The 14,385-nt window shown below is 37.0% G+C and overlaps 2 protein-coding genes across 2 annotated transcripts; both read right to left on the reverse strand.

Annotated features, from left to right (window-relative positions):
- Positions 1-3,000: 3,000 nt before the first annotated feature.
- On the reverse strand, positions 3,001-7,433 carry XK-2 (xylulose kinase-2). The gene is made up of 11 exons (XM_023690292.2): positions 7,276-7,433; positions 6,471-7,125; positions 6,273-6,361; positions 5,077-5,141; positions 4,584-4,639; positions 4,288-4,408; positions 4,132-4,206; positions 4,001-4,054; positions 3,833-3,927; positions 3,575-3,749; positions 3,001-3,417 (listed from the first exon to the last, which is right to left on the reverse strand). The coding sequence occupies exons 1-11, from the start codon at positions 7,332-7,334 to the stop codon at positions 3,185-3,187; spliced, it is 1,677 nt and encodes a 558-aa protein (XP_023546060.2). The 5' UTR covers positions 7,335-7,433; the 3' UTR covers positions 3,001-3,184.
- A 688-nt stretch (positions 7,434-8,121) lies between these two features.
- Positions 8,122-12,299, reverse strand: LOC111786677 (putative serine/threonine-protein kinase PBL3). The gene is made up of 6 exons (XM_023666909.2): positions 12,178-12,299; positions 11,580-11,929; positions 11,357-11,492; positions 9,842-9,978; positions 9,634-9,757; positions 8,122-8,665 (listed from the first exon to the last, which is right to left on the reverse strand). The coding sequence occupies exons 1-6, from the start codon at positions 12,239-12,241 to the stop codon at positions 8,271-8,273; spliced, it is 1,206 nt and encodes a 401-aa protein (XP_023522677.2). The 5' UTR covers positions 12,242-12,299; the 3' UTR covers positions 8,122-8,270.
- Between the last annotated feature and the right edge of the window lie 2,086 nt (positions 12,300-14,385).

Raw genomic sequence — 14,385 nt, forward strand, 5'->3', positions numbered from 1 at the left:
CCGGCCCGAATTGAGTTCATTTAATTTTTTCGAGTTATCAAGATTTTTGAAGACTCTTGAAAAGAATGGAGGTTTAATATTTGGCTCAAGTCCACTACTAGCCGATATTGTCCTCTTTAGACTTCCTTTCGTGCTTTTTCTCAAGGTTTTTAAAATGCGTCTACCAGTTTTTCACACCCTTATAAAGTGTGTTTCGTTCTCCTCCCCAACCGACGTGGGATCTCACGATCCACTCTCCTTCGGGATCCAGCGTCCTCGATGGCACTCGTTTTCTTCTCTAATCGATATGGTACCCCACAATCCATCCCCCTTCGAGACCCAGCGTCTTCGTTGGCACTCATTCTCTTCTCTAATCAATGTGAGACCCCCTAATCCACCTCCTTCGGGGCTCAGCCTCGCTGGCACATCGCCCGATATCTGGCCCTGATACCATTTGTAACCGCTCAAGCCCACTACTAGTAGATATTGTCCTATTTTGAGAAGCATTCTTTATAAAAGTGAAAAGAGAAAGCCGAAAAGGAAAAGCTCAAAGAAGACAATATTGGGTAGTGGTGGGATTGGGCGGTTACACGTAAACATTTAAGCTCTTGACCCGATACTCATATTTGAACACATTGAAGTAAAGGATAAAATTTGGAGGGGTCTCGTGGCATTGGTATTTGGGCATTTAGACTAATATGGAGGTATAGATTTTGATGATACATTGGATTTGAATTGAAAAACAAAGGGAATGTCACGGAGTGGGAGAAGAAGAGCCGACAAAGCCAAGAAGGGCTTCAATCTGTGCTGCCTTGCCTTATCCGTGAAGGCAATGCAATATTGATGATAATGTTTTAAAATACAAGTCCAACAACAACCCTAATTGAATCCCAAAGACATGCCGCCAAATTTGCGTAATTTTCTTATCCTATTTCCCGCAACTCTCTCTGTCTTTTACTTTCTTTATCTCAAAGGTTTCTTCACAATTGTCTTCATCATCACATCTAGGGTTTCATTAACATCTTCGTAGCCAAGGTCTTACTCATAAACCCATGATCATTCCCTAAATTAGCCGATGTGGGACTTTCATCATCCAACATCTCCCCTTGAACAAAGTGTGCCTCCCCTTAATCGAGGTTCGACTCCTTTGGAGTCTTAGTCGTTTTTTACTGTCTTCGAGGAGGTTTGACTCCTTTGTTCGATATTTGAGGATTTACCAACCTATTGGCACGACTCTAATACCATGTTAGGAATTACGACTCTCCACAGTGGTATGATATTGTCCACTTTGAGCATAAGCTCTCATGGCTTTGCTTTGGGCTTCCCAAAATGTCTCACATGAGAGAGTATTCTTTACTTGTAAACCCATGATCATGGGCTTCCCAAAAGGCCTCACACGAGAGAGTATTCTTTACTTGTAAACTCATGATCATTCCTTAAATTAAAGGATGTGGGACTTTCATCATCCAACACTCTCAACTCCCTATTTGATCAAGTCCTTAAAATGGTAAGCATATTGAGTTCAAGGATAAGCCATCGTGATAGAAGTTTATAACTTATTCAAGACTAAGATGAGTCACATATGATCATCCTAAAAATATATTAACCTTCTCTATTAACGAATTTGTAAAGAGAGATTAAATATGTCATGATCTAGACTTACATGTCTCCAAATGAATGGTTTTGATCAAATCATTTGTAATAATTATAAAGCCGGTCGTATAAAAAATGTTATTTGGATCGTATTCTCTTGTATATCAACTATATATGGTTCAAAATTATACTGATAAAATAATTAAAATTATTATTAAATAATTAATTACTAGGTTTTACGACATAAATCCTACCTACCTGAAGCTATGTGTACATTGAAGATGCATTTCTATTTTCCATTCAAATGAATGGGCTATTACTCTGTAGAGCCACCCACGATGACTCTTGAACCAAAAGCTTTGATACACTATTGGGAAAGCAAATAAATAATGAGAAATATACAAATTTAATTATATATTTCTCACATCGGTATAATATTATCCACTTTGAGTATAAGCTTTCATGACTTTACTTTTCAAACCACCCAAAATGTCTCATGATACCACTTTGGGTATAAGCTTTCATGACTTTACTTTTCAAACCACTCAAAACGTCTCACACTAATGGAGATGATTATCCTCACTGTGTACTATGGTTCTATCCCTCACCTAATCAATGTGGGACTTTATTTACACCTGACGTGTTGTAAAGGAGGACAATCCTATTTGAGACTACTTCGGAATAGTATATGCACATGTCGGACAATCTTACAAGCTGAAGCTAGGACTTATCCGAATGGATCAAGATAACAAATTTAGAGGTCACTCCTCTAAGGTTGCAAATTCTCATTTAAACTTGTTTTTGGCAATCTAAGCCACCATTAAGATTAATAGTGTATTGCAATATGGAGTCTCTACTGCCTAGAAGTATCATCACATGAGATAATTTGGCTCAGTTCTTTCTTTTCAGAGTGTATAGCTTCTTGAACTTTTCTTAGGGTCTCGGTGTCCAATAATATCCCACCGCCAAGCTCACGACTTAAATAGGCACATTCAAGTAGTTTAAGGGTGAATAGTAGTTCGAAGCTTAGAAGAGACATAACGAACTAGTTTTAAAACTGCGCTCAAATATTCTGTCTAATGAAACCAACCCTTTTGATATTGTTTGACGTACAAGAATTTAGATATGTCTGGCACGATCGAAAAACCATTTGGATCTTATTAACTAAAGAAATCAAGCTTTGCACTTCAGTTCAACACCAATAAAAAAATGAAGACCCTTACTTCTAACACTTGTTCCACTTGGAAGACCTAAGTAGTTCAGGTTCAACTATTCTATAATCGGCTGGATGGAAACAACAGCTGAAGAGACTATTATATATATATATATATATATATATATATATATATATATATATATATATATAAATATTACGAGCAACCTATACATAAATAACTGAATGAACAACCAATCAATTGTCTCAAAGCATTCAAAAAGAAAAGGCACTCTTTTATTTACGACTCCAGTAAATAGTAAGCTTTTATTCATACCTTACTGTGACCAAATTGGTCTCTTTGGTTGATATTATTCCCCCATGGTCCAATGGAAGGCATCACATTGGAACCCCAATTCATAATCTATAAACGAGAATGTGCAGCAGCCTTCCACAGTTTCAGCATCGTCCAAACTTCTGGACAAGACGGTTCTCGATTTCGATTCTCTTCTTCATCAAAACAGCATACTTGGAAACCAGATCTTTAGCTCCAGCAGCCACTGATAGCTTGCAGGCCAGAGAAGTCTTCTCCAACTTGTCTTTGTACATGATAGATATGGGTACAAAACTGCCCTTCTTGTTGCACAACCAACCATGAGCAGCCCTCAATGCTGCCCCGAGCGATGCCGAATCTGGAAAAAAGAAAATTGGGCAAAGAAAATAACATAAAAACGAGATCGTTCAATAAGGATTGCTAGCTGAAAGGTTTGTAGAATTGCTCCACAAATAGAGAGTTAATTTTACAAATTAGAAAATGTCATTATAAAGGTAATATGTAATAGAACATACCAGATCTTTGAACTGTATAGACATCACAGCCAAATATTGAAGCTATGGAGGAAAGGATGGCCTCATTTGCTGAAGCTCCTCCAGTTGCAATGATTCGTTTTGGAGGTGAAGGCATCCCGAATCTTTCAGCATGAGCTCGCATCGACACCATTTGGCCTTCAATCAATGCTCGGACCTGAAGTATTAGTTCGTTTGTTGTTTTAACTAGTTCATTTCAGTAAGACTTCAAGACAACTGAATTTATGCAAATATCCTAACCTCTGAGGGAGGATCGAATTCCTCCACCTCATTTTCGGTCACTCCCTCAACAGTGTCGCCCTTGAAATTTTCAAGGCGATAACGATGAAAACCGACTGAAACCAAAAGAAGTAACTACCTCATCAGCCACAATTTTAGTAAAAGTATGAGCAATAAAGGGAGTCCTACCTGGAAGGGGTGGAAGAATTTCATGTTCCTTGTAGTAAAATCCAATCTTTCCACCTATAGTACAGCTCAAGATAAGAACGAATAAATAAAATCACTAATATTACAAGTTAAGAAAAGGACATGTCGTAAACCATTTAGCGGAGGCGTTTGCTGCAGAAATTTATTGAACGTATCCCAAGACTTCTCTGCATAGCGGTTGCGAACGTCTGAAAAAAAAAATTTGATTCAATTTAGAAGATACGATCATACAGAACAACTAAGCATAGAGGTTAAGGAAATTGCACCACCTTCACGTGTCAACGATCCGTTCTTGTAAACCAACATAACCATGTAGCTTTCAGGGTCTACAGGGTTGGGAAAAACATGTCCCTCCAGCCTAGGTTGTGGATCACTAGTGATCCCAAACACCTATATAGTATGCACAAACTGTTTACAAACTACAAGAATGAAGTAAGACTTGTAAACGCTTTGATTCATCAACGAAATGAAACGACTACAGTGTGTTTGGAACACATTCTACAGTGTAACTCGAACCACAAGCCCACATTATTCATTTACTAAAACAATAGATTGTTGAACTCACAGTGTCACTAGTGCCAAGACTAATTGCAAGATCCCCAGGAGTATTAAGAGTTAGACCTGAAAGTTCCCAAAATAAGGGGGGAAACAAAATAAAGTAGTTAAAAGAGAACATATATGCAAGCAAAATATACAAAACTTGGACTATACATGAAGAAGCCATTAATGCTTTTTCCCCTAATAGGTGAGAACCTTGAAATATGGAAAACCTAGCATCATAATAAGATTCCTTTGTGTTCGTTCTCACTCAATTAAGCGTATGTGGAAATGGTTTGAATTGCAACACAATAGCCACAAGTTCCAACACGACGTACCTTCATTTACTAATTCTAACCCGAAATAATACCAGTTATGTGTAGAAAGTAAATCGAACTGATCATGAATTTGGGTAATTGATGAACTACATAGAATTGAGAAATTTAAATCTATTTATGTCATACAGAAATCATTCATATCTTCATGTATTAAGCAGAGCAAGAAAAGATGATGTTAAGCACCTGCAAGGCTGTTGGGATTGTCTCCAGACCACTGAACAACCAAGCACTTCTCATTAAAGTTGTATCTACACCAAGATTTGTAAGAGCTTCAGCAGGTGAACTAACTACTTTAATAAAACAGGTAGTTTTAAAGCAAAATACTTTAATTATGACAACTTAAGTTAAAAGTCTGAAAAAAAATCACTTTGTTATTTGGTTCTACATTCTTGGAAGCGTTTTTGAGATGCCTCCCAAGCATAATTCACAAAATTTGACTTCTTCCAAAAGAATTTTATGTTACTCGAAACGTGAAGGTTTTGGAGGGCACTCCCATACATAGCATAAGTAATATGGAAATTATGAGATGCAACCTTCATAAACATATAGAGAGAAATTCCCTATTGCATATTCATGTCATACTGGTGAATATTTTTCTTGATTTTCAAATTTTAGGATTTTATGGAGCCAACTAAACGCATATAGAGCCATGTAAATTACTTTTTATTCAGAGAAGAAAAGCTCACAAAAAGGCGTGATAAAATGATTAGTTTCCACTTTGATCAATTCAATAGGACAGAGAATTTCATTGTGCTTATCTTCAAACAGATACAGACATCCATATAACTCTCCTACGTTTATGTCGGAAGTAATATGTAACAGCCCAAGCCCACCGCCAGTAGACATTGTCCTCCTTGAGCTTTTCCTTTCGGGCTTTCCCTCAAGGCTTTTAAAGTGCGTCTATTAGGGAGAGGTCTCCGTACCCTTATAAGCTTATAAGGAATGCTTAACTCTCCTCTCCAACCAACGTGGGATCTCACAATCCACCCCCCTTAGGGGTCCAGTGTCCTCGTTGGCACACCGCCTGATGTCTGGCTCTAATATCATTTTGTAACAGCCCAGCCCACCGCTAGCAAATATTGTCCTCTTTGGGTTTTTCCTTTCGGGCTTTTCCACAAAGTTTTTAAAATGCGTCTACTAAGGAAAGGTTTCCACACTCTTATAAGGAATGCTTAGTTCCTCACTCCAACCGATGTGGAATCTCACATAATCTTAATAGCATCCTATGAAAAACTTTTGTACTGTATTTTACGTTAACATATATCGAACAAGTGACATCATATGTACTACATTCGTATGTTAGAGACATTAGAATCAGGATTAATGAGAAATACTGTTATTATCCTCTTCTTTTTGCAGGTCTTGGGAAGAAAACTAACCTCTTAACAAAATATGGAGCAATATAACCAGCTACACCATAGGCAGGGGCTAGCTTCCCAAGTTTTTCCTCCAGACCAGGGGCAGTGGCCTAAGGTATTGGTGCAATTAAGAACAAAATCAAGAAAGAAGAACTTATGATTAAGAGAGACTACCAGGTTACATCAATTGCATAATCATAATTCAACACATTGTAGTACCTCTAATACTTTCTTAGACCAGACTCGTTGTCGAATATCCATCAAATTCATTCCAGCACCATCAGTTTCATCAATGGAGGCATAGGCTCCAATAAGAAGAGACGCCACAAAAGAACTAACAAGGGAAATCCTTTCAGTATTTTGATAAACATCAGGCTGAGTTTCATATATCTTCTTGATTTGGGGTCCAGTAAATCTTTCATGGGCTCGCGAGCCAGTAAGTTTAGACAATTCTAAACCTCCCCCGACAGCTTCCTCGATCGCCCGACATTGAGCAGTGGTGCTGCTATCCATCCATATGGGTGATTCCTTAATGGAAAAGGCATCAACTAGCTGTCCCAGTAATGGCTTTTGATGATCCAATGAAGATAAGATCGTAGAACTTCCAGTTTTCCAATAAACACTGCCATGTTGTTGTCCACTGCCAGAAACAGCAGCAATCTTCCCAAAATCCAGTTTCGATTTGGATAGCTTTTGAAGCATGAGATCCAGAGCCTCCACCCACATAGAAGTGGGGGAAACGATTCGACCATTGATGGAAGAATCACGGTAAACACCATCTTGAGTTTTGTAATGAGATAGTTCAGTATCAAAATGAACAAATTCTGAGGCAACAATGTTAAGATTGGAGTCTAACACAGTGGCTTTCAAAGACCTAACAGAAAAAACCAGTTCAACGAACAAGATCAAAGGGAAATTACAGATACATTAACGATTCAAACATCGAAATCAGAAATTTTCCAATTTCGACAAACTCAACCGCGAATGAGAGGAAATCAAAATCAAAATCATCAAAATCACTTACTGTGTAGAACTGTCGAATCCGAGAAAGTAAGAGTTATCGGGGAGAGATAAGTGCTCCATTTGAAATCCAAAATTTCGAAACCAAGAGAATCAGAGAGGCTACAGAGCAAATCAGCGGAACAGTTCTTAATTTATATATGAATTGTTCGGGTTTATTAGAACCAAGAAAGAGGATAATTCCTATTTAAATGCACATTCTTAATTTGGAAATATGATTCATTCTGAATTTTGTTTATCTCTAAATTAAATCAGTTCTTATCTTTTTTTTTTTTTTTTTTTTTTTTTTTTTCCTTTTCTAATTAATTAAAAAATTAATATTTGGTATGTTGTTCTCAATTTAATTTAATTTAATTTTGTAGTATGTGCAAGGACAAGAATGCAAACGGATAATTTTTATAATAAATTTATATCCGCATATTTTCAGTTATTAATTAACAAGCATCAATAATTATCCAACTAAATCCCTAAATTATATACTAATTATTTTTAAATTATTATTTTTTTGTAATTTTTTTGGAATATAACAATGTAAAACTAACACTATTAATCATCTATAATTAAATATATATATATATATATATAGATATAAAGTTTCCTATTTTTTAATTTAATATTTTAATAAAATATAATATTTCAAAAATAGATTATAGATATTCACGAGACTGGGATATAACTTAACAAGAGAATAGAAAAAAAAGACGTTTATTTAACTCACTTCAAATGAGAATTAAGTGAGAGGGTCAGGGTCGAGAACAACTTATATTTCTTGAGAACTCAATTCTCACCTAAAAATAAATGTTAAATTTGGAATGGAACATTGAATAATAAATATTTGTCGAGGCGTTCCTAATAGAAAAAGACCTACATTCATGTCCAATAAATCACAAACAATAGTCATCGAAAATCTTTGTCTAAAGAACATATACAAGGTCAAGCTTTAGTTATAGGTTTACCATCTTTTGTTTTTATATGCAACTAATTTAACTTATTTCGATGTTATTGTCGTCGTGGTGACTTCTGATACAATGTCGAAAGAGATGCATCAACCTTCGAGTTTGACAAAGCAAGAGTTTCACGTTGGACTGAGTGTGAGATTCTAGCGGTAGTTTTTGGGGATTCAAGCTCCTCCAATTCACCCAAAATCTCTGTCATTCGAGGTCGGGCCCTCGGTTCTCTCCTAAGACATTGTGAAGCTAAATTTGCAGCTACATAAGCTCCCTTTTTAGAATATCGTCCTTCAAGTTTGGTGTCCATAATTCGAAATAACCTTCTTTTATCACCTAAATATGGTGTTGCCCACTCTACAAGATTGTCTTCAGCACGTAAACCCGATAACAATTCGAGCAACACAACTCCAAAACTGTAAACATCGCTTTTAGATGTCAATCGACCTGAGGAGTAAACGACGTTGCAATTTAAACTGTTAATTATCATAGCTTTGAAAAGTTTGGTTTAAGCTCAAAGGGGACAATATAATATCATTATAGAGATACGAGCGTCGTTGTCTCTTATAAGTGGTATCAAAGTGATATCCCTAACTTAATTAGTTGTGTGGGTTGGAATCCGTTAGTATCGAACAAAAAAAAGTTGATGAGTCTATTGTTTAGTCGAATAACGGATTGTTGAGAATGCAAACAATGTTAATAAAATGACCTAATGAAACCGGTGTTTATAGAAACGCCTTGAATACAAAATACCAATGAGTCTTCTCTTGATAGGTTAAACGTCTCTAACTTTGCACATTATTTCAAAAGTTGTAATATTACATTTGAGCTTTCGTAAATGTTTTAAACCTATCTTGAAGTAAAAATTCGTTATAAATTTGGATGGAACTTGGGATCTGAAACTAGAGGTGTTCATATGATTCATTTACTCGAACAACTTGACTCTTTGTTGGGTTGAGTTTTTAGAAAATCAAAAAATTCAATTCGTGGGTGAAACTCTTTTGGTCTAGTCAACCCAACCAAATCGAAATAGGGTTCACAATCCAATCCAACCCAACCCAACCCGAAATTGGAGAGTTGGGTCATGAACTCCGTTCAGATCATTTGAATCACCATCAACCAAAACAACCCAAATTTCGAATTGGTCCAAAAAATTTCTCCAACCCAACTGTACCGTGCATACCCCTAGCTAGACCATGTGTGGCAGTGACCTAGAATGGTGTATTTACGTTGGAATCCTAATGTTCATTTTAGGTCACTACAGATTCTAGATCATACCAAAAGCTTCCAAAGATCATTGGGGTAGTAGAATGATGCAGAGATTAGGAGATAAGATAAGCATATCATGTTATGTAAATAAAAGATGAAATCATCAACATTGTGCAGAACTGGAGTATAGGGCAAGCGTTACGAACCTGTAGCGATATATTCGGGTGCAGCGTAGCCACGGGTTCCCATAACTTGAGTAGTAACATGAGTTCTATCTCCAGTGGGACCAGCCTTAGCCAAACCAAAATCAGAAAGCTTTGCATTAAATTCCTGCATTAAGGATGCACAAAATTATGAACAACAGTTGTAACAACATTGTATATCATTTGTGCAGAACAGAAATGGCTTTCTTACTGCGTCGAGTAGGATGTTCGATGCCTTGAAATCGCGATATATGACGGGCGATTCGGCTTCGTGAAGAAAGGAAAGCCCTCTGGCTGCAGCTATGGCCACTTTGATCCTTAATGCCCAGGAAAGAGGTTGGGAACCCCCTGCACAACAGAACTTGGCAAATCAACTTGGCCCCCATATCAAATCCAAACTCATGTAAAAGCACTTTTCTCGCTACGAGAGCTTATGCTCAAAGTGGACAATATCATACCATTGTGGAGGTTCGTTATTCCTAAAATGGTATCCGAGTCATGCCCTTAACTTAGCTATGTTAATAGAATCCTCAAATGTCGAACAAAGAAGTTGTGAGGCCCTAAGGTGTAGTTAAAAGTGACTAAAATATCGAAGGAGTCGAGCCTCGATTAAGAAGAGGCTGTTCGAGGGTTCCATAGGCCTCAAAGGAGGCTCTATGGTATACTTTGCTCGAGGGAGGATTGTTGAGAATTGTTGGGAGAGGAGTCCCATGTAGACTAATTAAGGGGTTGATCATAGGTTTATAAGGAAATACACCCCTTTTGGGAAAACTAAAAGTAAAGCTATGAGAGCTTATACTCAAAGGGGACAATATTATACCATTGTGGAGGTTCGTGATTCCTAAAATGGTATTCGAGTCATGCCTTTAACTTAACCATGTCAATAGAATCCTCAAATGTCGAACAAAGAAGTTGTGAGGCTCAAAGGTGTAGTTAAAAGTGACTCAAATATCGAACAAAAGGGTGTACTTTGTTCGAGTGCTCCAGAAAAGGAGTCGAGCCTCGATTAAGGAGAGGCTATTCGAGGATTCCATAGGCCTCAGAGGAGGCTCTATGGTATACTTTGCTCGAGGGAGGATTGTTGAGAATTGTTGGGAGAGGAGTCCCATGTCGACTAATTAAGGGGTTGATCATAGGTTTATAAGGAAATACACCCCTTTTGGGAAAACTAAAAGTAAAGCTATGAGAGCTTATACTCAAAGGGGACAATATCATACCATTGTGGAGGTTCGTGATTCCTAAAATGGTATCCGAGTCATGCCTTTAACTTAACCATGTCAATAGAATCCTCAAATGTCGAACAAAGAAGTTGTGAGGCTCAAAGGTGTAGTTAAAAGTGACTCAAATATCGAACAAAAGGGTGTACTTTGTTCCAGTGCTCCAGAAAAGGAGTCGAGCCTCGATTACGGAGAGGCTATTCGAGGGTTCCATAGGAGGCTCTATTGTATACTTTGCTCAAGGGAGGATTGTCGAGGATTGTTGAGAATTGTTGGGAGAGGAGTCCCACATCGACTAATGAAGGGGTTGATCATGGGTTTATAAGTGGATCATACCATTGTGGAGGTTCGTGATTCCTAACATTGAACGCATTGAGTACTCGTAATTCAGTACAAACCGGAAAACACACCTAATTGTAGCATTTGAGAGAGGGAAACAAACAAATTTCATGGAAGAATGTTTAAGAAACAGAGTCACTTTCAACATTCTAAATGGATACAAAACTTACTTCTGAAGAGATGATTCTCCAAGCTCCCTCTGGGCATAAACTCGTAAACCAGTAGCCGATTTTCGCCTTCCAAGCAATACCCAATCAGCTTAACAAGATTTGGATGATGAAATTTGCCCAAATAATCAACTTCTGTCTGAATTTATAAGCAGTTAGTAGCAGACACAAGCTTATATTATAACATAAAAGGAACACATGACAAAACATCAACTACACTACGCACCAGCCACTCCTTGTGGCCTTGAGAAGCTTCAGCCTTAAGCTTCTTGACAGCCACAACCATTCCCAATCCAGGCCTCGCAGCACCCAATGTGTTTTCATCAATCCATCCTTTGAAAACATAACCAAATCCCCCTTCACCTAGCAGGCTGTCGGGTCGAAAATTTCTGGTCGCGTTCTTCAGCTCATTGAAATGGAAGGGCTTCAAATTCGAAGATGACAATATTTCACCTTCTGTTCTTGGTGTGGGAAGATTCAACACATCATTATTATTATCATTCCTATCCGCCACTGAGTTAGGATTATAGGAAGGAACAATCGGATTATGTTTCTTGCTTGAACTTTGGGAGATTTCTGATCCATAAACGAAAACAAAACTTAAAATCCTCGTTTCTTTCGAAACAAAATAAAGAATTTGAAACTTCAAGGAACAAACAGCAGAATCTACCAAAAATTCCCAAGAACTAATCCAAACACAACATCGAATCAATGAAAAATCGAATGAAAACCCAGAAACCATAAGCACAGGGAAGATCAAAAACACAGAAATTAAGAGAACAGAAACTAAAATTGATAGAGAAAGAGATGGAGAGAAGTGTTACCGGAAGTGGGTCGGGAGCTGTGGGCGATTTCAACTTTGGCAGAAGAACCAAAGCAGTTACCCATCGAAAGCTGAAAGGGGCAGAGGAATTGGGTAACAAAAATGGAAGGTGAAGTCTGCAAGAACTACGTTTAAATAGAATACAAGCTACCAACTAACCTTTAAAAACCTAAAAACAACTAAAAATATACTTCTAACTAAATATTGAAAATAAGATAAAATATATTATTAATCAAATACGGAGATAAAATATACTATTAATCAAATCACAAAATAAAATATCAAATTGATGTCTTCCCAGACCTTTCGTGAAAACATCTATTAATTGCATTTTAGTTAAAACATAACACTGTTTGATGATTCCCAGTGTGTAACTTTTCTCGAACTATATGACAATCTATTTCAATGTGTTTCGTAAGTTCGTGAAAAACTGGATTGACTGCTATATGTAATATTGTTTGATTATTACAATACAATAATGATGGTTCGGACAGTGGAACTATCTTAACCAAGTTAACTCTAAACAAGTATTTGTCATAGCTCGATACTCGGCTTTTGCTGATGATTTAGACACGTTAGTTTGCTTTTTAAACTTTTAAAAATAATTGAATTTTCGAAGAAAATGCAGAACTCAGAAATAGACGGTCTAGAAGTTCGACAACGACCCGTTAAAATATCTTAATAGAAATGGTGGCAATGGGAAAAAAAGTAAAAAAAGGGGAAAGAAGAAAATGGAGGTTTTGAGTGAGTCTTGATTGGTGCAAGTCATGATCGCCTCCATTGTCAAATTGTCCACAAAATTCCACAGGGCTGGACCCTCCAAAATGGTCAAAAACTAAGAGTTGCATGCTACACAACAATTACACTCTATTTCCATATTTGCCCTCATATTTATACTCGGTATCTCTTCAATATAACACGTTATCTCGTAGAGACGTTTGTTTAACCTACATTAGAAAATCCTCAATTAAGTGAAAAATAGAGGAACGAGTAGAAACAGATTTTTTATCTTGGGCTAAATGGGTCAGGGACGAAACACGCTCGCATCATTTATATCTATATATATATATATATATATATATATATATAATTTCGTGGGGATGATGATTGAAATAGGGCAGGAATGAGGATGAAGGAAGATGGGGTCTATATTTCCTATCTTGGATGGCTCGTTCAACAACACATGATGTAACGACCCTATTTTTCTACTGAAATAGAGTCACTATCATATGTATGACATGACCCTTTTATGTGGAAACATTCATCTTCAATAGTTCATAAACAATGTCATGGATTTATACGTCAAAAATAAAATAGTCAAATCAATCCAAAAATATATAAGAAATGAGAATAAACAATGTCCAAATAATACATTGACCTAATTTAACCTAAGAATAATGAATAAGATGAAATGTAACTACCCTAGCACGGGTTCCAGGGTCTTCAATGTTGCCTACGTCATTCGTGGGTGCCTTATCTTTATTACTTGAAATGTAAAAGTAGAACATGACTTAGTGTTTCAAGAAATACTTAATAAGTGACCCCACTATTGGGTCCGTGAAAAGCAAATACATGCAACATGGTAGGACCAATCATTTAAAACATCATGTCATTCTCTTAGGCCACTTTCCAATATGAGATAAATTAGATGTTTAGTACTTCTCTACACACAGCCCACACGTGCGACTGTTGACCCACCAGGCGCGTTGGCACACCTCTTGGGGCCTGCTGATTGAGCTAGCACTCGCAGATGGGTTGTTGCCAAACACCTAGAGGAATAGCGGTCGTTGTATCATCATGGCAAACATAACGGTCATAATTAGTCTTGTAGTGTATGTGTCCATACTCATTATAATAAGGAAGTATCCTGATGCATGTGAACATATAGTTATACATGAGGTCCCCATTCGTTCCTAGCATAATAAAAGATGCAAGACAACCTTCATTCACACCTAACATAACTAACTTCCGAGACATGGCACAGAGAGGTTGTGCATCACAAAATTCCTTATTTCAGAACATATCATAGCATATCATGGCATGTCATAACATAATATAACTTATCGTTACTTAACATGACATTTCGTTTATACCATAATATTACTCATATCACATAGCGTAATATAACATAACATCACATATCACACATATAACACGTGCAGGAGCCACTAGGCATGTGTTATTATACATAAAACAACAATTCTTTCAA

Source organism: Cucurbita pepo, chromosome 11, assembly GCF_057944985.1.
Source record: "Cucurbita pepo subsp. pepo isolate OVF chromosome 11, ASM5794498v1, whole genome shotgun sequence".
NCBI lineage: Eukaryota > Viridiplantae > Streptophyta > Magnoliopsida > Cucurbitales > Cucurbitaceae > Cucurbita > Cucurbita pepo.

What these genes read in the sequence shown, in the direction of transcription:
- XK-2 (XM_023690292.2), bottom strand. Translation starts at nt 7,334, where the DNA reads ATGGAGCACTTATCTCTCCCCGATAACTCTTACTTTCTCGGATTCGAC. An exon ending in GGTCTAAGAAAGTATTAGAG is followed by an intron (nt 6,362 to 6,470) that starts GTACTACAATGT and finishes CCAATACCTTAG; the next exon opens with GCCACTGCCCCTGGTCTGGA. An exon ending in AATTCTTCCACCCCTTCCAG is followed by an intron (nt 3,928 to 4,000) that starts GTAGGACTCCCT and finishes TTTTGGTTTCAG; the next exon opens with TCGGTTTTCATCGTTATCGC.
- LOC111786677 (XM_023666909.2), bottom strand. Translation starts at nt 12,241, where the DNA reads ATGGGTAACTGCTTTGGTTCTTCTGCCAAAGTTGAAATCGCCCACAGC. An exon ending in CAGCTCCCGACCCACTTCCG is followed by an intron (nt 11,930 to 12,177) that starts GTAACACTTCTC and finishes TTTATGGATCAG; the next exon opens with AAATCTCCCAAAGTTCAAGC. An exon ending in AAGGCCACAAGGAGTGGCTG is followed by an intron (nt 11,493 to 11,579) that starts GTGCGTAGTGTA and finishes TTATAAATTCAG; the next exon opens with ACAGAAGTTGATTATTTGGG.